This window comes from Ranitomeya variabilis, chromosome 2 (assembly GCF_051348905.1).
Source record: "Ranitomeya variabilis isolate aRanVar5 chromosome 2, aRanVar5.hap1, whole genome shotgun sequence".
NCBI lineage: Eukaryota > Metazoa > Chordata > Amphibia > Anura > Dendrobatidae > Ranitomeya > Ranitomeya variabilis.
This window is the reverse complement of record NC_135233.1, coordinates 363,979,970-364,006,509: the sequence shown is the minus strand read 5'-3', so window position 1 is coordinate 364,006,509 and position 26,540 is coordinate 363,979,970. Positions and strand designations below refer to the sequence as shown.

Sequence of the window (26,540 nt, the reverse complement as noted above, 5' to 3'; positions counted from 1 at the left end):
ATCCAACACCTTTAGGATGAACCAGAATGGAGATTGTGTACCAAGTCCTCCTGTCCAACATCACGGGCTGGGAGAACATGAACGGCTGCACCGAGTCCGGACCTCAACCCCATCCAACACCTTTAGGATGAACCAAAATGGAGATTGTGAACCAAGTCCTCCTGTCCAACATCAGTGTCTGACCTTACAAATCTTCCTCTGAATGAATAGAAAAAAATTCCCACAGACACCTCCCCAGAAATATGGAAGCTGTTATAGCTACAAAAAGGGGGAAACGACTCCACATTAATGCCTAGGGATGTAGAATGGGAGGTCATAAAAGCTCTCGTAAGTGTAATATGGAGGTTTCCCCATCCCTTTATCCATATAGGGTATTTTTTTTACATAAAAACAGAACAGACTATTTAAGGTGGTAGTAGACATGATGGATAATTTTCTACAGCCATCCGAGACTGGTCAGAGCATTGACTGGACATTCCTAAATATTACTACCGTACTTACGTCATTTTTTGGCAGCCGACCAATAGCTCCATTGGTATGATCACTGAATAATGTCATCATACTGATATCACTAAGGATTAGGATAACAGTTTGTATGGAAAGTTCTCTGCAAAAAAGCTGAATATTTTGAGGTGAATTTACAAAGTCAAGATGTATACAGGGAATCCTCTCCATTTATGGCCTGTTATCATACATGGACATGAATCTGTCGTCTGATAGTAGAAAGGACTTCTTCTATGAAGTATGCGATAAAATTCAAGGTTCTTCATATTGCACGTAAGCCAGGAACAAAGGTTAAATATGTGAGACCGTTACCGTGCCCATATTACGTGTGTGTATATAAGGAAGCTGCTGCGTGGACGGAGCACTTTATCTTCCCCTCAGAGGACAACATCAGACATGGCCTTCGTATCACCTGCAGGATACCAGCCGGTTTACAACCCGGTAAGTGACGGCTTGGTCTTCTCGTCACATAATTCCCATTTATAGGGTTATATACCGCAAATCTTTCAATTTTATGTTATGAGTGTTTTTGAAAAAAATCTCTTCCAAATCCATTATTTCCGAAATTTTGGAATCTGGTCTGATCTCCGACTAAGCTAACAAATCCACATTCCCATTTATTTCTGGAATGAAGAAACTCATTCTGGATATGTGATTCAAATATCTTATCATTTAATTCCCAGTCTATAGAGTTGTTTATTTTGTGTTGCGATCTGTCGTTTTTATTGGTACCATTTAGTCCTTTGTTTTGGCAAAGTGACAAAAAACAGCAATTCTAGCATTTTAATTTTTTTTCACTTTAGCATTATAATTTATGGTATTTTCTTAATTCGGACAGTATGTATGCAGCCATGCCAAATATGCTAATTTTCTTATATATTTATGCTCTGGGAAAAAGGGGGAATAAGAGCTTCTGTATATTTATTTTTACGTCACTTTTTTTTTTTTTTAGCTTTTCCTTATTTTTTATTGCACCCCCTTGAGAACTTGAACCTGCGATTGCTTGTACAACATACTGTAATAATGCATTGCATCCTAAAATTATCTTCTATGAAGCTCAGTCAGGGGCTGTGCTTCATAGATGTACAAACATGGCATACATAGGGGTCTGCAGTAGACCCCAGTCTTCCATGACAGCGCTGGCAGCGTCCCATTTCCAACACCTTAAATGCCGCTATCACAATTGACTGCAGCATCTAAAGGGTTAAGCTGCAACGATCCGAACTCGGTCAGTATTGTGGGGGTTTGCTGGGTGCTTGTGCTGCCCCCGCTTAGTAGTTTGTCACTCCACCCCAGGATGAGAGTACATGTGAACCCATTCAGCATGAGCGCTGTATACACAAAACGGTCAATTTTATCAATAAAGATCAGTTGATTTATTTTATTTTTTATTCTTTTTTTTTTTCTAAAATTTAGACGCACTACAAATTTTGCCCTGGTTGCAAATGTATTCACGCCCCTTAATATTTCTTTGCAGGAGGTTGTCTATGAATATAATTCTAATTTGTCCATTTCTGTTTAGCGCGTTCCTCACAGGCAACCAATTTATGGCGGTCTGCGGCCTGGAATGTCGGTATATCTCCTGGGCACGGTCAATAATCATGTTAACAGGTAACTATCTAAATCGAATTAACCACCAAATATTACAGCTGCCTTTTTTGTGGGGGAAATGAGTCAAAATATGACTAAAGTATGTGAAGAGACCCTTTAATCACACAATCTGGACATATATATCTAGAATTTACTTAATACTGTAAAGGTTAATCAATAATAAGGAAGATTTCTGAAAACTTCGAACAGAAACATTTTCATTGTTGCCCATAGGAACCAATCATGATGTGAAGCAGGTCCTTAAAGGTCCTTATTTTTATCTTTGTTGATGGACTTTTCAGTCTGTATGCACGCCAGTAAGGCAGAACCCATAATTGTCAGCTTTTTTGGTTTGGCTGTCCAAGAAATTATTCAGCGCTGCCAGAAAATTTTCATGGGTGACCACATCCTTTTAGAAAGCGCACTTGAACACCTGGGCTTAATTTGAGTCCCCAGGAAGTATCCTCACGTGAGGCATGGGGACTGTTAAGTGTGCCAAATCCTCCATCACCCTTTTTCTAGGAACCTCCATGATGTTCGGGTAAAATATGCTAGTAGTTAAAATTCACCAAGGTCTGTTAGTAAGGATGCAAAAGGCTCTGACAGGGATTTTATATGTATAAGGCTACCTAGGAGCTGTAGAAGCGGGCAACGGCCGGGGGACGGTCGGACCTATGTGCACTACTTGTATGGAGCAGGACCAGGAGCTGAGCCCGTCCATAGAGCGCATGTGCCGGCTGTGTTACACAGCAGCCATCCAAACATAACTGCTATGGTAGGTGTTAGATCCGATGTCTGCAGTCTAACCCCTTAGATGCCACTCTCAATCTATTATCTATCTATCATCTATGTATGTATAATTATATATATATGTATATATATTTATTACATATATTGTATCATGTTATATAAATATAATTAATATAGGAAGTAATATTTTGTACCCATGTTGCCACAGGTGTAACTTTACGAACTAATAAAATATTACAATATTCATCCTATTTTGTTCACATCAAAGCAAAACAAAAAATAATAGAATTGCCAAAGATCTTTTTGATCATTTTGTTGTACCCTCAAAAAAAATTTTATCAAAAAGTTGTATGAACCCCAAAATGATATTAATAAAAAACTATAGCTCATATTGTAAAAAAAAAAAAAAAAAAAAACAGAAACAAACAATCCTTGATACAGTTATGTTGACCGAAATATATAGAAGTTGTCACTTTTGGAAGGCGAGGAGTAAAAATTGAAAGAAAACAGGGGAGCACTGGCACTCTGTTGTCCAAGAGCCCACATAGCCCTGGTTGCAAAAGTCTATACGCCATTTAATTCTTTTTTTTCCCTGCACTTCAAATATCTTTCCTATTTGGCCAACCTAGTAACGTGAGATTAACGAAGCTACCTGGCCAGATGACGAGGCTCGTCAGATCTCTCCGACCGGCTTTATTAGCAGAAGAGGTGATCTCATCACCATACATGACACATGCTGTCATCTTATCATCGTGACATGTAATGGCACAGTAATTAGCGATGTTAGCGTGTGACCCCTTGTGTGACTTGGCGCAGTAGTAAATGAAGTTATACATTTACATGACATTCACCTGATTACAGTAAAAAGTTTCCATAACCATCAGGCACAGTTTCGCTCACATAAATCCCTCAGGTACCATTTTATTGCAGGCATCAGCAAACATATTTAGTCCTTGTAAAGTCCTACCGGCCAAAGGTGAATACTCCCTAAAGCGGATGTATAAAACCTTATGACGTGTACCCTTATCAGCGTGGGTGGCAGTATGTATTTTTTATATTCTGGGGCACAGTATATATTTTTTATATTCTGGGGCACCGTATATATTTTTTATATTCTGGGGGCACAGTATATATTTATATATTTTTTATATTCTGGGGGCACAGTATATATTTTTTATATTCTGGGGGCACAGTATATATTTTTTATATTCTGGGCACAGTATATTTTTTTATATTCTGGGCATAGTATATTTTTTTATATTCTGGGGGCACAGTATATATTTTCTATATTCTGGGAGCACAGTATATATTTTTTATATTCTGGGCACAGTATATATTTTTTATATTCTGGGGGCACAGTATATATTTTTTATATTCTGGGGGCACAGTATATATTTTTTATATTCTGGGGGCACAGTATATATTTATATATTTTTTATATTCTGGGGGCACAGTATATATTTTTTATATTCTGGGGGCACAGTATATATTTTTTATATTCTGGGCACAGTATATTTTTTTATATTCTGGGCATAGTATATTTTTTTATATTCTGGGGGCACAGTATATATTTTTTATATTCTGGGGGCACAGTATATATTTTTTATATTCTGGGGGCACAGTATATATTTATATATTTTTTATATTCTGGGGGCACAGTATATATTTTTTATATTCTGGGGGCACAGTATATATTTATATATTTTTTATATTCTGGGGGCACAGCATATATTTTTTATATTCTGGGGGCACAGCATATATTTTTTATATTCTGGGGGCACAGCATATATTTTTTATATTCTGGGAGCACAGTATATATTTTTTATATTCAGGGCACAGTATATTTTTTATATTCTGGGGGCACAGTATATATTTTTTATAATCTGGGAGCACAGTATATATTTTTTTATATTCTGGGCATAGTATATTTTTTTATATTCTGGGGGCACAGTATATATTTTTTATATTCTGGGAGCACAGTATATATTTTTTATATTCTGGGCACAGTATATATTTTTTATATTCTGGGGGCACAGTATATATTTTTTATATTCTGGGGGCACAGTATATATTTTTTATATTCTGGGGGCACAGTATATATTTATATATTTTTTATATTCTGGGGGCACAGTATATATTTTTTATATTCTGGGGGCACAGTATATATTTATATATTTTTTATATTCTGGGGGCACAGCATATATTTTTTATATTCTGGGGGCACAGCATATATTTTTTATATTCTGGGGGCACAGCATATATTTTTTATATTCTGGGAGCACAGTATATATTTTTTATATTCAGGGCACAGTATATTTTTTTATATTCTGGGGGCACAGTATATATTTTTTATATTCTGGGCACAGTATATTTTTTTATATTCTGGGCATAGTATATTTTTTTATATTCTGGGGGCACAGTATATATTTTTTATATTCTGGGGGCACAGTATATATTTTTTATATTCTGGGAGCACAGTATATATTTTTTATATTCTGGGCACAGTATATATTTTTTATATTCTGGGGGCACAGTATATATTTTTTATATTCTGGGGGCACAGTATATATTTTTTATATTCTGGGGGCACAGTATATATTTTTTATATTCTGGGGGCACAGTATATATTTATATATTTTTTATATTCTGGGAGCACAGTATATATTTTTTATATTCTGGGGGCACAGTATATATTTATATATTTTTTATATTCTGGGAGCACAGTATATATTTTTTATATTCTGGGCACAGTATATATTTTTTTAAATTCTGGGGGCACAGTATATATTTTTTATATTCTGGGGGCACATTATATATATTTTTTATATTCTGGGGGCACAGTATATATATTTTTTATATTCTGGGAGCACAGTATATATTTTTTATATTCTGGGCAAAGTATATATTTTTTATATTCTGGGGGAACAGTATATATTTGTTATATTCTGGGGGCACAGTATATATTTTTTATATTCTGGGGGCACAGTATATATTTTTTTTATATTCTGGGGCACAGTATATATTTTTTATATTCTGGGCACAGTATATATTTTTTTATATTCTGGGGCACAGTATATATTTCTTATATTCTGGGCACAGTATATATTTTTTTATATTCTGGGGGCACATTATATATTTTTTATATTCTGGGGGCACAGTATATATTTATATATTTTTTATATTCTGGGGCACAGTATATATTTTTTATATTCTGGGGGCACAGTATATATTTATATATTTTTTATATTCTGGGGGCACAGTATATATTTTTTATATTCTGGGGCACAGTATATATTTATATTTTTTATATTCTGGGGCACAGTATATATTTATATATTTTTTATATTCTGGGGGCACAGTATATATTTTTTATATTCTGGGGCACAGTATATAGTTTTTATATTCTGGGGCACAGTATATATTTATATTTTTTATATTCTGGGGCACAGTATATATATATATTATATTCTGGGCACAGTATATATTTTTTATATTCTGGGGGCACAGTTTAAATTTTTTATATTCTGGGGGCACAGTATATATTTTTTATATTCTGGGGGCACAGTATATATTTTTTATAATCTGGGAGCACAGTATATATTTTTTATATTCTGGGGGCACAGTTTACATTTTTTATATTCTGGGGGCACAGTATATATTTTTTATATTCTGGGGGCACAGTATATATTTTTTATAATCTGGGAGCACAGTATACATTTTTTATATTCTGGGGGCACCGTATATATTTTTTTATATTCTGGGGGCACAGTATATATTTCTTATATTCTGGGCACAGTATATATTTTTTTATATTCTGGGGGCACATTATATATTTTTTATATTCTGGGGGCACAGTATATATTTATATATTTTTTATATTCTGGGGGCACGGTATATATTTTTTATATTCTTGGACCACAGTATATATTTTTTATATTCTGGGAGCACAGTATATATTTTTTATATTCTGGGAGCACAGTATATATTTTTTATATTCTGGGAGCACAGTATATATTTTTTATATTCTGGGGGCACAGTATATATTTTTTTTATATTCTGGGGCACAGTATATATTTTTTATATTCTGGGCAAAGTATATATTTTTTATATTCTGGGGGAACAGTATATATTTGTTATATTCTGGGGGCACAGTATATATTTTTTATATTCTGGGGGCACAGTATATATTTTTTTATATTCTGGGGCACAGTATATATTTTTTATATTCTGGGCACAGTATATATTTTTTTATATTCTGGGGCACAGTATATATTTCTTATATTCTGGGCACAGTATATATTTTTTTATATTCTGGGGGCACATTATATATTTTTTATATTCTGGGGGCACAGTATATATTTATATATTTTTTATATTCTGGGGCACAGTATATATTTTTTATATTCTGGGGGCACAGTATATATTTATATATTTTTTATATTCTGGGGGCACAGTATATATTTTTTATATTCTGGGGCACAGTATATATTTATATTTTTTTATATTCTGGGGCACAGTATCTATTTATATATTTTTTTATATTCTGGGGGCACAGTATATATTTTTTATATTCTGGGGCACAGTATATAGTTTTTATATTCTGGGGCACAGTATATATTTATATTTTTTATATTCTGGGGCACAGTATATATATATATTATATTCTGGGCACAGTATATATTTTTTATATTCTGGGGGCACAGTTTAAATTTTTTATATTCTGGGGGCACAGTATATATTTTTTATATTCTGGGGGCACAGTATATATTTTTTATAATCTGGGAGCACAGTATATATTTTTTATATTCTGGGGGCACAGTTTACATTTTTTATATTCTGGGGGCACAGTATATATTTTTTATATTCTGGGGGCACAGTATATATTTTTTATAATCTGGGAGCACAGTATACATTTTTTATATTCTGGGGGCACCGTATATATTTTTTTATATTCTGGGGGCACAGTATATATTTCTTATATTCTGGGCACAGTATATATTTTTTTATATTCTGGGGGCACATTATATATTTTTTATATTCTGGGGGCACAGTATATATTTATATATTTTTTATATTCTGGGGGCACGGTATATATTTTTTATATTCTTGGACCACAGTATATATTTTTTATATTCTGGGAGCACAGTATATATTTTTTATATTCTGGGAGCACAGTATATATTTTTTATATTCTGGGAGCACAGTATATATTTTTTATATTCTGGGGGCACAGTATATATTTTTTATATTCTGGGAGCACAGTATATATTTTTTATATTCTGGGTACACAGTATATATTTTTTATATTCTGGGGGCACAGTATATATTTTTTATATTCTGGGGCACAGTATATATATTTTTTATATTCTGGGGCACAGTATATATTTTTTATATTCTGGGCACAGTATATATTTTTTTATATTCTGGGGGCACAGTATATATATTTTATATTCTGCGGCACAGTATATATTTTTTAAATTCTGGGAGCACAGTATATATTTTTTATATTCTGGGGGCACAGTATATATTTTATATATTCTGGGGGCACAGTATATATTCTTTATATTCTGGGAGCACAGTATATATTTTTTATATTCTGGGGGCACAGTATATATTCTTTATATTCTGGGAGCACAGTATATATTTTATATTTTCTGGGGGCACAGTATATATTTTATATATTCTGGGGGCACAGTATATATTTTTTGGTTTCGGGGGCACAGTATATATTCTTTAGATTCTGGGAGCACAGTATATATTTTTTATATTCTGGGGGCACAGTATATATTTTATATATTCTGGGGGCACAGTATATATTCTTTATATTCTGGGAGCACAGTATATATTTTTTATATTCTGGGGGCACAGTATATATTTTATATATTCTGGGGGCACAGTATATATTTTATATATTCTGGGGGCACAGTATATATTTTATATATTCTGGGGGCACAGTATATATTTTTTGGTTTCGGGGGCACAGTATATATTCTTTAGATTCTGGGGGGCACAGTATATATTTAGATTATGGGGGGCACAGTATATATTTATATTCTGGGGGCACAGTATATATATTTAGAGTATTGTGCGAATATGAACCTACTCTAAAGGCAGAAACCAACAATTTTGAAATTATTAGTTTAGAATTATTTGGCTGCAGGTCTCTATACACAACATAGAAGAAGGCTGCAGTGTAAAGCATGAGGGATGGACAGAGGAGCTACCTCTGAGAGGAGAGCAGTGGCATTTCACACTACATACAAGGCATCTTGGGTGTAGTCCCTGACAATGTGTCCTAATGGATCATCCACTACTGGAAAAAAAAAGCGAGCAGCATTTTATTGTCAATTTGTGGCAGTGAATGGTTTCTGACCTTTGGACCAGCAGAACGGGCCTTGGCTGGATACTGGGTGTGTTCTGGATGGTATATGTGAGCCAGTGATTAACTTACAGGGTTTTTTCAGACTGTAAGATAATATATTGATAGGCTCCTCTCCTGCATTGTGAGAGACCCCGGGATCAGACCTACCGTAATCTAATCACACATCGATGATCGCCAGGGTTTCCAGATCTTCATAGAACAAATCTGGATGAATTACCAAGATTTTATTCCAGAACATCCCTTTAAGGACCTGTTTATTACTGTTCAGACCAGAAATGTTTACAACCATGGAAAATAAAGGAGTCAAAGGATCAAGAATGGGCAATGAGATGTGGTTCTTTGTTGACTAAACTCTTCCTATCAGTCATTGTATAGGAGGAGGTGAGCTGCGATACCCTATTGTGAATGGTGGATCCTGTGTTATCTACTGTATATAGAGGTGTTATCAGTCATTGTACAGGAGGAGGAGGTGAGCTGCGATACCCTATTGTGAATGGTGGATCCTGTGTTATCTACTGTATATAGAGGTGTTATCAGTCATTGTACAGGAGAAGGAGGTGAGCTGTGACATCACCTATTGTGAATGGTGGATCCTGTGTTATCTACTGTATATAGAGGTGTTATCAGTCATTGTACAGGAGGAGGGGGTGAGCTGTTGTAGCGCCCCCACTGCCGCAGGGCCGAGGGGTACCCGGTACCGGGCCTCTGAGTCTCTGCTCTGGGATTGTCACGGTGGCTAGACCCGGTCCGTGACCCTGCTGAGGGGCGCTCAATAATAGGTGTAGATGGTGGTGGTAGTGCGGTGCAGTGCTGGTCACAGTAAATAACGAGGACACCAGGTTGCGGTCTCTTTACCTCTTTTTACTAAAGGTTTGGAGGTACCCAATCCAGAGCACTGTTAACAGGGCTGGCTGAGACCGGCCGGTCCGACGGCACATCCGGAGCTCCCTTTTCAGGTGGGAATCAGTGTCTACCTTCTAGCGCCTGTGTGTTGTAGTCCTTCCCTGCTGAGCACCCCAGGATAGTCCTCACAACTTATTCTGTCTGTCTCTGATGTTCGTTCTCTCTCCGTCCCCCAGATGATATGGTAGGACGCACCCCTATGACGGGGTAGGCCTGGAGTTCTTCCGGGACCCTAGAGTCGCCCCTCTCCCACAGCTGCCTCCATTGTCTGCTTAGGTGTTTTGGTGAGACAGCCAACCTATAATTGGCTGCCCTGCCGTGGTTTGAAGTAATAATTAAAGTCTCTTACTTTCTCGGCGTTCCGGCCACCGACTGTTTGCGCCTCAGAAGGATGTTGCCTCTATCTTGCAGCACGACTCCCTCTGGTCCTATCGCCTCTTTGCTGTATTCCTGTTTTTTCCTCACTTTTTGTCCTCTCCTGGGAATCTGTCAGGATCCCATCCCTGACAGGTCCTCTCTCTAGCTCTTCCCAGTTACTTCTCCCTGTCTTCCTGTCCAACCCCCAGTTTTACCAGAGTGTGAGGAGTGGCCTACTAGATAGAACCACCCCCCCTGGTGGCCGGAGTGTGAAGTGTAGTGTAAGTGTTACCTGATCAGGTGAACTCCTTTAGTGCAGTCAGACGTAACATCAACTCCCCCTTAGTGGCAGAGCGACATTACTGCAACGACCAGGACTCTGGGGCGCTGCACTGTGACATCATCTATTGTGAATGGTGGATCCGGTGTTATCTACTGTATATAGAGGGTTATCAGTCATTGTACAGGAGGAGGTGAGCTGTGATATCACCTATTGTGAATGGTGGATCCTGTGTTATCTACTGTATATAGAGGTGTTATCAGTCATTGTACAGGAGGAGGTGAGCTGTGACATCACCTATTGTGTATGGTGGATCCTGTGTTATCTACTGTATATAGAGGTGTCATCAGTTATTGTACAGGAGGAGGGGGTGAGCTGTGATATCGCCTATTGTAAATGGTGGATCCTGTGTTATCTGCTGTATATATAGGCGTTATCAGTCAGGACTCTGGGGCGCTGCACTCCCACCCGGTTAAATCCAGTACTCCCGGACTGGGAAAACAAGAACAACAATACATGTTAACAGGAAACACACAACAATTTGAAATATCATAAACAATTAAACATAACAGTGAGTGCTTCCCTTTATGGGAGGTGAGGACTTCTTGAACGTTGCGAAAGTTAGGTCATGCACAGTTTATGACTCTCAGTTCAGTGGTTGAAACAGCGGGGACCCCGGGTAAACAAAGGGGTCCCCTTTTAGAAGTTTTTGGAGCAATTCACTGTCCATTACTCCGTTGTCCATTTTAAAACCTGCAACAAAAGATATGCACACAGACAATTGTTGACTAAATAGCAGCCCTCACTAATACCTCCAAGTTTTGTAGCGGAGGGGAGTTTGATTCTGAGTGCTGCGCGTAGACCTTCGCAGCGCAGGGGTTGCTACTGGCCTAACAGGGCCCAATGTGCTTGCTACCGCTGGTGTAGTGCACTGCCTTCTAGCTACACTTCTAGTGAGTCTGGGTAGCACTGGCATGCTGGAGCTCTCAGGGCTGCTGCCAGCAACAGTGGGTACGGCAGGCTCGCCGATAGCAGAGGGAGGATTCGCCAGTTCAACGGTCGGCACGGCATCTTCAGGTAGGGCTTGTTGAGGCTGCGGGGCCGAATGATCTGGTACCACCATTGTTTCTGGTGGGTTCGGCTGGTGGAACGTTAGAACAGGTACCACGATGGCCTGATTTATCTGAGTCCAGGACTGGGGAAAGTCACCAAGAACAGTGTGTATCATCTTCTCCTCCTCCACAGGCGGGGAGACTCCTGGAGCCGTTTCTCTCTCTCTCAACTTTTCAGGGCAGACCTTAAGGTGGTCCCTGGATATCACTGTCGAGGTCTCCCCTCCGTCCTTGCTGATGAGACAGACCTTCGTGTTGTCGAAATCGGATGGCAGGATGGTATACAGTTCCGCTTCCCATTGGTCATCGAGCTTGTGTAGTCTCCTCTTTCGTTTGAGTACTTGCTCACCAGGTGACAGGGGAATCGCAGGAGCGTGCTGGTTGTAGTCCCTTTCTTGTTTTTGCCTAGCCTGGGCGAGACTTCTTTCCACGCACTCCTGTACTTTGCGGTACCTTTGCTGCCTTTCTGTATCCCAATCTGCATCCGGCGAGGTATCTTCGGGGACTAGGACCCCCATGTCCAGATCAACGGGTAACTGGCTAGACCTTCCTCGCATCAGGTACGCTGGGGTGCAGTTGGTGGAGTTTACTGGGATGTGATTGTATATATCCACCAAGTCAGGCAACTTTGTCAGCCACAGGTTCCGTTCCTCTACGGGCAAGGTCTTCAATAAGTCGATCACTACTTGGTTTATCTTTTCGCACATCCCATTGGTTTGAGGATGGTACGGTGTAGTTCTGATCTTCTTACACCCGTACAGTTGGCAGAACTCCTGGAACACTTCCGCCTCGAATGCTGGTCCCTGATCGGTCAGTACCTTCTCCGGGTAGCCATGGGGCCTACAAAAGTACTGCTGGAAGGCCTTGGCGGCAGTCTTGGCCGTTAGATCCTTGACAGGTACAACCACCAAAAATCTGGAGTAGTGATCTACGATGGTGAGAGCGTAGGTATAGCCTGACCGGCTAGGTGTCAGCTTCACATGATCCAGCGCGACCAGTTCGAGCGGCCATTTGGTGATGATAGGCCGCAGGGGAGCCCGTTGGCTGCCACGGTCCCTCCTGCGTAGGCTACATGGACCGCACTCTCGACACCACTTCTCAATGGCTCTCTTCATGCCAATCCAATAGAACCTCCCTCGGAGTAGCCTCTCCAGCTTCTTCCATCCGAAGTGTCCGGCTCCATCGTGGTAGGCTCCCAGAACCATGGGCGCATCTCGCCTTGGCACTACTATCTGCCATACTAATTCGTGAGTACGTGGGTCGATGCTTCTTCGGCACAGCTTGCCATCATGGATAAACAGTTTGCTTCTCCCCTTCCACAGCTGTTGGGTCTCCTGTGGATCATCTGGGCCGGGGTGCAACCCTGCCTGCGTCAAGAGCTCTTTCACCCGACAGACCGCGGGGTCACCATCCTGGGTTTCCGCCCATCCGTGATGGGGCAGGGGATTCAGCGTGGCATCCGGTTGGTTCTCGTGCCTGTCCTTCACATGATGGGAGTTCTGAGTGGCTTTGGGGCGATGGAATGCAGGCAGCTCCACCTCTTCAAGTGCCTCCGGGTCTTCCCCCGTTTCTGGCAAATTGGGCATTCGGGACAAGGCATTGGCATTTGCATTCTTGCGTCCTGCCCGGTATTTGATGGTGAAGTCGTAGTTGGACAGCCGGGCCATCCACCGCTGTTCCAAGGCCCCGAGTTTGGCGGTATCCAGATGCGTTAGCGGGTTGTTATCCGTGAAGACGGTGAATTTCGCTGAGGCCAGGTAGTGTTTGAACCTCTCTGTCACTGCCCAGACGATGGCAAGGAATTCCAGCTTAAAGGAACTGTAGTTGTCAGGGTTCCTTTCCGTGGGACGAAGTTTCCTGCTGGTGTAAGCGATTACCCTCTCCTTGCCTTTCTGAACCTGGGACAGCACGGCTCCCAATCCTACATTGCTGGCGTCCGTGTACAGCACAAACGGTTGGTCGTATTCGGGGTAGGCCAGTACCTCTTCTCCCGTCAGTGCCGACTTTAAGCAAGTGAAGGATCCCTCCAGCCCCTCGTTCCAATCAAATGGGATGTTCCTCCCCTTGGTCTTCTTGGACTGGCCCACCAACAGGTTTTGCAAGGGCGCGGCCTTCTTGGTGAAGTCCTTAATGAATCTCCGGTAATAGCCTACCAGCCTGAGGAACTGCCGGACTTCGTGGAGGTTGCTGGGCTTTGCCCAGTCCTGGATCACTGTGACCTTGTCGGGGTCTGGGGCCACTCCTTCGGCGCTCACCACATGGCCCAGGTACTGCACTTTTGGTTTCAGCAGATGACATTTGGACGGTTTCACCTTTAAGCCAAAGTTGGACAGGGCTTCAAACACCTCAGCCAGGTGCTTCAGATGGTCTTCGTAGGTCTTGGAGAAGACAATAACATCATCCAAATACAGCAGTACGGTTTCAAAGTTCTTGTGCCCCAGGCAGCACTCCATCATCCTCTGGAACGTCCCCGGGGCATTGCACAATCCGAAGGGCATGTAGTTAAATTCGCAGAGACCCATCGGTGTCGTGAAGGCCGTCTTCTCTTTGTCCGCCTCCGCCACGGGAACCTGCCAGTACCCACTGGTGAGATCTAAGGTAGAGAAGTAGTTAGCAGATTTTAAGGCAGCCAGAGACTCCTCTATCCTGGGTAGTGGGTATGCGTCCTTATGTGTAATGCGATTCAACTGCCTGTAATCAACACACATCCTCATTGTACCATCTTTTTTTTTTAACAAGGACTAATGGAGCTGCCCAGGGGCTACAACTGTCTCTCACCACCCCAGCCTCCTTCATTTCTCGCAACATGTCCTTGGCACACTGGTAATGAGCTGGGGGTACAGGGCGATATCTCTTCTTTATGGGTCGGTGATCTCCCGTGGGGATATGATGTTGGATCCCTTTCACCTGTCCAAAATCTAAAGGGTGTTTGCTGAATACCTGCTCGTACTCGTGAACCACCCTGTAGGCCCCCTGTTTCTGATGGGATGGGGGTAGAGTCAGTGCCCACATGCAATTCCTGACACCAATCTTTCGAGTGCCCTGCAGAACCGTTGGCCTCCGCCACGTTTGATGGGACCAAGGGTTCAGGTGTCTGTATCACACTATTATTGACAGCGAACAGTTTGGCGAGCATGGCATACTTGGTGAGGTGAACCTCTTCCTCCCCACAATTGAGGACACGTACGGGCACCCTCCCCTGGCGGACGTCGACCACCCCCCGGGCCGTCAGAATAGTAGGCCTATTGTCTGAATATACGGGTTCTACCAAGGCCTGGTAGTCCTTACCCCTGAGGCCTATGGCTGCCCGACACCATATTAACATTTCACTCCTGGGGGGTATCGCGATGGGATTTGAATCACTCACAGTTACACGACCAATCTCACCACCAGTCAGCTCTACCTGCTGTCTCTGCATCAGAGCTCTGATTTCTTTTTGCAGGGCGCGTTGTTCACTGTGGCCAGCGGTTTCTGCTACCTGTTGCAACAAAACAATAACTTCTGCAAGACAATTTTCTATAACATTAGTACCGATAGTCATCATGGGATTACATTCTCGGCGATCAATATCAACAATCACAATCCCTTGGGCTTTCAATTCCACCCGCCCCACCTTGATGGTGACCTCTTTATACCCCACTTGTGGCAACGGCTGACCATTACTGGCTATTATGGTGAAATCGTCATCAGGGCCACGAGTAATATCGGTGTCCTCCCAATACCGTTTATAAAGCACGTAAGGCATAGTCGTCACCTGGGAACCGGTGTCCAGCAAAGCGTTCATGGGGATACCGTCAACCACTACAGGAAGAACTGGTCGCCCTCCAATGTATTTGGCTCTCCAATGCTGCGGGCCTGACCGTCCTACTCCTGGGGGTTGGCCCTTTGCCCCAGGGGTTGCTCGTTTAAAGGACAGTACCTTGCAAGGTGGCCCACCTGGTGACAGCGGCGGCAGATGGGTCGTCCGTCCTGATGGAAGCGATCGCTGTCCCGGCCTCTGGTCGGTGGAGTCCTCCTCTGTCGCATCCAGGGGACATCTTCTGGTCTGGAGGCCAGCTGGATCTTTTCCTTGGGGGCCTCCTGTAGGGACTGCACCGTCCGGGCTAGGGCAGCAACGCTCTTGGTCAGCTCCTGCATCTGAAGGCGGAGTCCTGCAGGGGAGTCGTCCTCTAGGCTCTGGGCATCCGACGCCACCTCCTGGTGGTATGTGAGAGCGGGACGCCTGGGAGGCGCTGCACGGCTGGGCTGTCGCTCCTGCAATGCCTGGATAGCTTTATCCTTGAATTGCGCAAAAGTCAAGTCTGGATTTTGCATGGCCAGGAAGTGCAATTGGCCCCGTTGGTGACTGCACAGGAGCCCCTCAATGAACCGCTCCTTCAGGAGTTTATCCTCATCCTGCATGCTGTCGGGGTCACTCTGCTTAATGGCCCGCAGTGCCTCCTGGAGATTAAGGGCATAGTCCCGTAAGCTATCCTGCGGTCTCTGTTTGCACCCATAGAAAGTCAGTTTAATCTCTGTAGCAGTGCGGGTATCGAAGGTGGCTTTAAGCTTTGCAAAAACCTGCTGTGCAGTTCCCTTATCCGCGGCGGGCCAGGACTTCACTTCTCTCAGAGCCGTCCCGAAGAGGTGGCCGATTATCATATGAACCTTCTGAGGCTCTGTCAGGGGATAGAACTCGAGCAAGCTGCAGATTCCTTCTTTAAAATCAGTTAATGTGTGCGACTCCCCGGAGTATCGCAGGAGCCAGGCCGCTCCGGGCAGGTACGGCATAGAGAAGGGCATTATGGCCTTTGTATTAGCGGCAGTGTCCGACTGGCTGATGGGGGCAGCGGGCTCTGCGGCCACCGGTGGTGGTATTAGGGCCGCGGCTACGTCCGCTACGGGGACCGGAGCTGCCTCTGCGTTCACGGCTGCGACCGCCGCCTCCGCTTCCCCTGACTCAGACATGGCTGGCCCTTCCTCCCACTAACCTGCTGGAGGTTGGAGTTTCCCTTCCGGGGATGGCACTTTACCGCGCTTTCTCGTTCCGCGCTTCTTTTTGGCCGGTTCCACCCACGAAGCTAAGGCTCCTCCCTCCGTGCGCGATGGCGAATTGTGGCGGGAACTCTTGGCGCAATAATAATACACAGTCCTTGCAACAAGTCACAGCCCAAGCACAATAAATCACAGTTCCAAGGCACACATGACCCGATTCTTCAGGCTTAAGTAGATCCTGTTCGTGACGCCAAGTTGTAGTGCCCCCACTGCCGCAGGGCCGAGGGGTACCCGGTACCGAGCCTCTGAGTCTCTGCTCTGGGATTGTCACGGTGGCTAGACCCGGTCCGTGACCCTGCTGAGGGGCGCTCAATAATAGGTGTAGATGGTGGTGGTAGTGCGGTGCAGTGCTGGTCACAGTAAATAACGAGGACACCAGGTTGCGGTCTCTTTACCTCTTTTTACTAAAGGAGGTACCCAATCCAGAGCACTGTTAACAGGGCTGGCTGAGACCGGCCGGTCCGACGGCACATCCGGAGCTCCCTTTTCAGGTGGGAATCAGTGTCTACCTTCTAGCGCCTGTGTGTTGTAGTCCTTCCCTGCTGAGCACCCCAGGATAGTCCTCACAACTTATTCTGTCTGTCTCTGATCTTCGTTCTCTCCGTCCCCCAGATGATATGGCTAGGACGCACCCCTATGACGGGGTAGGCCTGGAGTTCTTCCGGGACTCTAGAGTCGCCCCTCTCCCACAGCTGCCTCCGTTGTCTGCTTAGGTGTTTTGGTGAGACAGCCAACCTATAATTGGCTGCCCTGCCGTGGTTTGAAGTAATAATTAAAGTCTCTTACTTTCTCGGCGTTCCGGCCACCGACTGTTTGCGCCTCAGAAGGATGTTGCCTAGATCTTGCAGCACGACTCCCTCTGGTCCTATCGCCTCTTTGCTGTATTCCTGTTTTTTCCTCACTTTTTGTCCTCTCCTGGGAATCTGTCAGGATCCCATCCCTGACAGGTCCTCTCTCTAGCTCTTCCCAGTTACTTCTCCCTGTCTTCCTGTCCAACCCCCAGTTTTACCAGAGTGTGAGGAGTGGCCTACTAGATAGAACCACCCCCCCTGGTGGCCGGAGTGTGAAGTGTAGTGTAAGTGTTACCTGATCAGGTGAACTCCTTTAGTGCAGTCAGACGTAACATCACTCCCCCTTAGTGGCAGAGCGACATTACTGCAACGACCAGGACTCTGGGGCGCTGCACTGTGACATCATCTATTGTGAATGGTGGATCCAGTGTTATCTACTGTATATAGAGGCGTTATCAGTCATTGTACAGGAGGAGGTGAGCTGTGATATCACCTATTGTGAATGGTGGATCCTGTGTTATCTACTGTATATAGAGGTGTTATCAGTCATTGTACAGGAGGAGGAGGTGAGCTGTGACATCACCTATTGTGTATGGTGGATCCTGTGTTATCTACTGTATATAGAGGTGTCATCAGTTATTGTACAGGAGGATGAGGTGAGCTGTGACATCACGTATTGTGAATGGTGGATTCTGTGTTATCTACTGTATATAGAGGTATTATCAGTCATTGTACAGGAGGAGGAGGTGAGCTGTGATATCGCCTATTGTAAATGGTGGATCCTGTGTTATCTGCTGTATATATAGGCGTTATCAGTCATTGTACAGGAGGAGGTGAGCTGTGATATCACCTATTGTGAATGGTGGATCCTGTGTTATCTACTGTATATAGAAGCGTTATCAGACATTGTACAGGATGAGGAGTAGGTGAGCTGTGACATCACCTATTGTGAATGGTCGATTCTGTGTTATCTACTGTATATAGAAGAGTTATCAGTCATTGTACAGGAGGAGGAGGTGAGCTGTGACATGGCCTATTGTGAATGGTGGATCCTGTGATACCTACTGTATATAGAGGTGCTATCAGTCATTGTACAGGAGGAGGAGGAGGTGAGCTGGGACATCACCTATTGTGAATAGTGGATCCTGTGTTATCTACTGTATATAGAGGTGTTATCAGTCATTGTACAGGAGAGGGAGGAGGTGAGCTGTGATATCACCTATTGTTAATGGTGGATCCTGTGTTATCTACTGTATATAGAGGTGTTATCAGTCATTATACAGGAGGGGGGAGGTGAGCTGTACCATCACATATTGTGAATGGTGGATCCTGTGTTATCTACTGTATATAGAGGTGTTGTCAGTCATTATACAGGAGGGGGGAGGTGAGCTGTGATATCACCTATTGTGAAGTACCTTGGTGAGGCCACCTTTACCAAAGAGCAGCTGAGCTAAGTGACCATCTTGTTCATTACCTGTAGAATGAACTCTTAAACAGGGTGTCCAGCCACTAAAAAGACAAAGTAAAACAATTTTCAAACTGGTGTTAAATGATATAGTAATACTTGCCTTACTGATCCCCTGCCTCTCATCATATGTCACTTCTTCAGTCTCCTTCAGATCTCTTTATTTTCTGCTCTGTGACCACTGCAGCCAATCAGTGGCTGTAGCGTTGATGAGCTAGTCACCACTGTGGCCAGTGATTGGCTGCGCCCTCACATGTGTGATCACATATAGCAGGAAGTTCAGAGACCGGTAGGGAACACAGGAAGCTCCGTAATGGGGGATCAGTTAGGTGAGTATTCCTCCTTTCGATATTTTACACAATTCTGAGTGTTCTTAAAACCTTTCATGTAGGTGGACAACCCCGCTAATGAATTCACCAATACATAATCCCCAATATTGGCAATTTCAGGACACTTTAGTCCCCCTCCCAGTCTCTCCCAAGAACAACTCAGTTCCTTCCAAAAAACGCCCTCTTAAAGGCAAGGTTTGTGTAAAGAAGAAAGATGCGACTTTGATGTCCTTGACTTCTCCATAGGTTCCATGTGAATTTTTCGTGTGGGGGAGACGTTGCCTTCCACTTTAATCCTCGATTTGATGGGAAGGACAGGGTGGTGTGCAACACTTCACAATCCGGCCATTGGGGAAGTGAAGAAATAAAGAAAGATGGATTCCCCTTTCACAAAGGAAAGCCCTTCGAATTGGTGTTTATGGTCAATGCTGGAGGCTTCCAGGTAAGGAACCAAAGGTACAGGGTTGTTCCCGTCTAAGCCCCTAAATGTAACACAATAATGACTTTTTTTTCTTACAACCAAGTATGAAAGCTTTTAATGTCGATGAATTAAAGGGAAAGTGTCATCAAAAATGCATCTATTGTTTAAATCAGGTTTTTATATAAAACACATTTTGATTTTTTTAATTAAATCTTTGACAAGGTTTTTTTAATTTATTATTTATCCAATTTACTTTCAGGCACATGCAAATTAGCAGCAATAAACTAAATCAGACCTTACTTGTGTAAAAGCGTTATCTGAGCATGCTCTAATTTGGGCAAAAGTTATTATAAAGGAAGAAAGAGGAGGTGAGCTGTGATATCACCTATTGTGAATGGTGGATTCTGTGTTATCTACTGTATATAGCGGTGTTATCAGTCATTGTACAGGAGGAGGAGGTGAGCTGTGATATCTCCTATTGTGAATGGTGGATCCTGTGTTATCTACTGTATATAGAGGTGTTATCAGTCATTGTACAGGAGGAGGAGGAGTTGAGCTGTGATATCACCTATTGTGAATGGTGGATCCTGTGTTATCTACTGTATATAGAGGTGTTATCAGTCATTGTACAGGAGGAGGAGGAGTTGAGCTGTGATATCACCTATTGTGAATGGTGGATCCTGTGTTATCTGCTGTATATAGAGGTGTTATCAGTCATTGTACAGGAGGAGGGGGAGGTGAGCTGTGACATCACATATTGTGAATGGTAGATCCTGTGTTATCTACTTTATATAGAGGTGTGATCAGTCATTGTACAGGACGAAGAGTTGAGCTGTGACATCACCTATTGTGAATGGTGGATTCTGTGTTATATACTGTATATAGAGGCATTATCAGTCATTGTACAGGAGGAGGAGGTGAACTGTGATATCACCTATTGTGAATTGTGGATCCTGTGTTATCTACTGTATATAGAGGTGTTATCAGTCATTGTACAGGGGGAGGAGGTGAGCTGTGACCTCACCTATTGTGAATGGTGGATCCTGTGTTATCTACTGTATATAGAGGTGTTATCAGTCATTGTACAGGAGGAGGGGGAGGTGAGCTGTGACATCACCTATTGTGAATGGTGGATCCTGTGTTATCTACTGTATATAGAGGTGTTATCAGTCATTGTACAGGAGGAGGAGGTGAGCTGTGATATCACCTATTGTGAATGGTGGATTCTGTTATTTACTGTATATAGAGGTGTTATCAGTCATTGTACAGGAGGAGGAGAAGGTGAGCTGTGACATCCCCTATTGTGAATGGTGGATCCTGTGTTATCTACTGTATATAGAGGTGTTATCAGTCATTGTACAGGAGGAGGTGAGCTGTGACATCACATATTGTATATGGTGGATCCTGTGTTATATACTGTATATAGAGGTGTTACCTGTTAGTGTAAACCTGTCTGTGATGACAGTGGGACCGCTTAAAAGTTATATGTACATGATAGTAAGTATGAGTCTAGTATTACGCCTGGTCGACAGCCAAAGTTACTAGATTCTGTTTTTTTTCTAACATTGATATCAAAAAGTCACAAAAAATAATTACCAAAATGTTAAAAAAATACATTAAACATGAAAACCTGATGTAAGCCACAGGTCATTTTTAATGACAAAATCCTTTTGACCTCGACTCATCCTTCATTGACAATAACGAGTCTCCGTTCCATTTTTGTCCAGGTGAATGTAAATGGTTCTGCCTTCTACCATTACAAGCACAGGATCGCGGTGGAAAGAGTGGACAGTATTCAGGTGGAAGGAGACGTGACTGTCCAGTCTCTGAGCATTGTCGGTGGAGGGGTGAGTCAAAATTTGGTTGCAAAGGAAGAAGCCGTCACCTCTGCTGACTTATTTTATTGCCTATTACATAATGATGGGGAAACATTTTTTTTTCTTAGAATATTGCATTGGGATGTTCCTCCTGTTATTCCTCCTGGAAAAACGATGAACAAACTGACAACTGGGTGTTACCATCAATAATGCTAACTATGACATCGTCATTACTGATTGGACACCGAGCGTGTGGGGACAACCCCCATTAATATGGGGAATGGTCAGTTAGCCCCAAAATTGGTGACTAGGCAGAAAATTGGGGGGAACACGTAGGGGTTGCGATTGTAGTAATTGGTAGAAGTATAGGGACAAGAGTCAGAAGAAACAAGAGCCGAGCTTCTATTTTATCACATACATTTTTGTTGTAGGGCCCGATGGTGACTCCTGCCTTCCCCTCAGGTGGGGTAAGTATCATGGGATGGAGACACTACATAATCTGTTGCTGCATCGGGCACCTGGCTGTGTGGCCAATGTAATGTATCTTCTCTGTTAATCTCTTAAGGTGATGCCACAGCCCGGATATCCACCCATGAACCTGCCGGTGAGTTCTGGTGCACCGGTTACTCTGTCTGTGCCATACCATACAATACCATATAACTTCCATCATCTTAATTTGTTTTTCCTCTTTCTCAGGCAATGGGAGGACCCAGCTATAACCCGGTCAGTATACATCGCTCCTGGGTAACTCGCATTACAATGCTCTAATGGTGGTAAAATAGGACGGCCCAAGATATGGCTGGACGGCACTAAACCACACTGCAAATCATTCTCCACCCACTTAGCCTGATTGACAGCTCCTCAGTGTCCCTCCTCCCTGGTGATGCTGAATCTCCTCTCACCTAGCCTGATTGACAGCTCCTCAGTGTCCCCCCTCCCTGGTGATGCTGAATCTCCTCCCACCTAGACTGATTGACAGCTCCTCAGGGTCCTTCCTTTCTAGTGCTGCTGAACCTCCTCCCATCTAGCCTGATTGACAGCTCCTTAGTGTCCCTCCTCCCTGGTGATGCTGAATCTCCTCCCATTTGGCCTGACTGACAGCTCCTCTGTGTCCCGCCTCCCTGGTGCTGCAGAATCTCCCCCCATTTAGTCTAATTGACAGCTCCTCAGTGTCTCCCCTCCCTGGTACTGCTGAATCTCCTCCCATTTAACCTGATTGACAGCTCCTCAGTGTCTCCCCTCCCTGGTACTGTTGAATCTCCTCCCATTTAGCCTGATTGACAGCTCCTCGATATCTCACGTTCCTATTCCTATTAAGCCCTGTTTTGATATACTACTAACCACTTAGCTGCCACAGTGGCTACTGATTGTAGCATCTGAGGGGTTTATTGTGTTGCATCAGTTATCTTTGATGCCAAGTGGCAGCTGTCAATCACAATGCTGATAGTAACGATACAACTACTGTCATTTCTAGCGTCTATCTCTGTGATTTGTGGTGGATGAAGCCAAGACGTATTTGACCACCAGCACGGAGGAACAATGCCGTAGTCTATCATTTGGCCATGCTTTTGTCCACTTACATCTCGTGTGTTGCCTCCTTCCAGCCAGTTCCTTACCGTGCAAACATCCCTGGAGGAGTGACACCGAAGAGGACCTTTGTGATCAGAGGATTCATGCCAATGGGAAGCCAAAGGTGAGGGCGTAGCGGTACCATTAGGTGCCTGATCACATTTTGCCACCATACTAAGTAATTTGGCTCAGTGTAAATATTAATCTCTTCTAATAACCAGCTATTTTCTCCCTAGAGCCAACTTACTACCCTCGCTGATTAATAATAACATCATTTGGTACAGAAGATGATAGAGTTTCGGCCTCTTACTGCAACTGCTGTGAGGGTGAACGCAGCTTTCATATCACTTTGCAAATTTGTCAGGAAAGGAGAAAAAAATGGAGCAAAAGTTTGCTATATACAGTGAATGTGGGCCATAGCACCACTAGGGGGAGCTAATAAATCTGTATGCAGTAAGCTCTTAAACTCCCTCTAGTGGTGGCTGGAGGTACCAAACATTTCCTCTTTTATTGGGACCAGTTGTATTTTTAAATGGCGCCATTTGGAGGTAGATATATAGTATTGAAGAGCTTTAATATTTTGGGGGGAGTGGTGTTATGAATAGAACAGCATTTCTATCATTGTTTTTTGGGGATTTCTTTTGCACCTTTACCATTTAGAAAACAAAACATGTTGTAGTATTTCTAGACCTATAACATGCTTGTCTTATTTGATGGGAAGAGTTGGAGTTTTTATCGCTATTGTTTTGGGGGGTACAAACAACATTTTGACTAGTCAGAACACAATTAATTCAGACCCCGCAAAAAAAAAAGACACAAACCTAAGACCAACCAAAATAAATGCAGAAACCAAATTAGACTCCAAAATTAATTTGGGCCTGAGACTTCCTGGAAGAAGGTTTGAGCGCCGAAACGCGCGTAGGGGTCCCCTGGTACCACACTCCTGCTTAGGTAATACTACTCTCGCAGTATCACAAATATATACCTTGCATCTATGAGCCTTGACAGGGCGTTTATTTCATTACTATATAGGATATTGATTATACAGATTACTATATAAATATCGTACCAATATAAATATGGTCTAATAGACGGCATTATATAGTTACCATCCTCTGGATGTTTATTGGATCTATTTATATCAAATGTACTATATATGAACAATGTGTTTCCTTTATTATTACTTTGCCTGCATGTGGTGCCATATTTTTTTCTGATTTGATGTGGTTAGTTATTCTACACTGCTTTTTTTTTCATATCAACCCTTTTTGTTTTTGAAGTGTAGAAATGCTGTGGTGTCATAGTGCTATAATGTCATGGTGCCATAGTGCCATAATGCCACGGTACGATAGTGCCATAATGCCATGGTGCTATAATGCCATGGTGCCATAGTGCCATAATGCCATGGTGTCATAGTGCCATAATGCCATAGTGTGATAATGCCATGGTACGATAGTGCCATGGTACGATAGTGCCATAATGCCATAATGCCATGGTGCCATAATGCTATGGTGTCTTAGTGCCATAATGCCATGTGCCTTAATGCCATAATTCCACGGTGTCATAGTGCCATGTGTCATATTGCCATAGTGCCATAGTGTCATGTGCCACAATGCTATGGTGCCAGAGTTCCATAATGCCAGTGTCATAGTGCTATAATGCTATGGTGTCTTAGTGCCATAATGCCATGGTGTCATAGTGCCATAATAAAATGGTGTCATAGTGTCTTAATATCATAGTGCCTTAATGCCATAGTTCTATAATGCCATGGTGCAATAGTGACGTAGTGCCATGGTGTCATATAGAATGGCGTGACAGTGCCATAATGCCATGGTGCCATAGCCCATACCTATCACTGTGGTCTCATTATCGCTCTCTCTTTCAGGTTCCATATCAATTTCAAAACAGTTAATGGTGAAGTCGCTTTTCACTTCAACGTTCGCCTTAATGAACGTACGGTGGTGCGGAACAGCAAGCTCGGGGGCTCCTGGGGCTCTGAAGAGAGGGGCGTAACAAACAACCCCTTTGTGCCAGGACAGTATTTTGATGTGAGTATCTGCAGATGGCGGAAGGGTTCACAGGCGACAGAGGAGCGCCCGCCCATGGTTTTACCTCGGTGACTGATCTGACATATTATGAATATTCTGTTCCTTCAGATCTCCATCCGCAGCGGCACTGGCCGATACAAGGTGTATGTGAACGGGCAGCCCTTCTGTGAGTTCGGCCACCGCTTCCAAGCCCTGCAGATGATTAACACCCTGGAGGTGGAAGGAGATGTGGTGCTGTCACTCGTACAGTTTTAAGGAATCCTCAAATGTGAAGAGCGAGAGACAGAAGACGTCCGGTCTCTGGATTAGCTGAAAAAAAAAAGTTTAAGTGACAGATATTAAGGTCAAAGATTTCCATACTCCGTACTTGTGATTGGTATTAATAAAATACTGTTCATTTACAAATAATTCTGTCATATTTTAATTAAAATCTGTTCTGAATGGGCCTAGATATACTCAGCGGAGCGGCCGCGGTTGGCTTGACAGGCAGAATCGAGCAATTTATAATGGTCACCGTCGTTTCCACAAACTTTGCATAAATCAATAGTAAAAGGAAATCTAAAAACGTTGAATACAGTATATCAGAAAATATACTTCTTTATCCACTTATGAACCACTTCTCTCCCCCCTCCTCACCCACCTCCTGAATTGATTACACTGGTCAACAGCATTTTTGGTGCCAAAGATATTTCATCGAATTTGGGGTATTTTTGGGGTGCTGATTCTGAATATGTCATCAGTTTTGCCAGATTGGCTCAAGTTTTTGAGATTTTTGGTATCTTATTTATAGCACTTGTTGGTAAATGCGACGCATCATCTCATTAATTTCTTTGGATTAGTACTTGAACTGAGCAGTTCTCAATATAGTTTTGTGTAATTAGTGTTCTAAAAGTTTGTTCATAGCTTGATTTTTGCACTAACTTTATGTTGTTGTCTGTTTTCCAGTGAAAAGCATGAACTCATCAAGAAGAAGTTGTCTTAACGATCCAGACTCATTCTGTTACATTTGTGGTGAATACACACTGCCAAAACATAGAAGAAACATAACAGACTTCGTAAAAAAAGTGTATTTTGCCTATTTTGGGGTTATGCTTGGGGACCAAGACAAGTTTTGGGCACCACACATAGTGTGCAAAGCATGTATCGAATTATTACGAAAATGGAGCAAAGGACAAAGAAAAAGCTTCA

General features: G+C 42.8%; 1 protein-coding gene across 1 annotated transcript; it reads left to right on the top strand.

Annotated features, from left to right (window-relative positions):
• Window positions 1-559: 559 nt before the first annotated feature.
• Window positions 560-25,760, top strand: LOC143805975 (galectin-4-like). Its single transcript, XM_077285767.1, has 10 exons — window positions 560-945; window positions 2,027-2,115; window positions 19,744-19,939; window positions 21,646-21,765; window positions 22,167-22,202; window positions 22,301-22,339; window positions 22,432-22,458; window positions 23,340-23,428; window positions 25,190-25,352; window positions 25,461-25,760. Exons 1-10 carry the CDS (start codon window positions 901-903, stop codon window positions 25,605-25,607), a joined length of 951 nt encoding a protein of 316 aa, XP_077141882.1. The 5' UTR covers window positions 560-900; the 3' UTR covers window positions 25,608-25,760.
• Window positions 25,761-26,540: the final 780 nt, after the last annotated feature.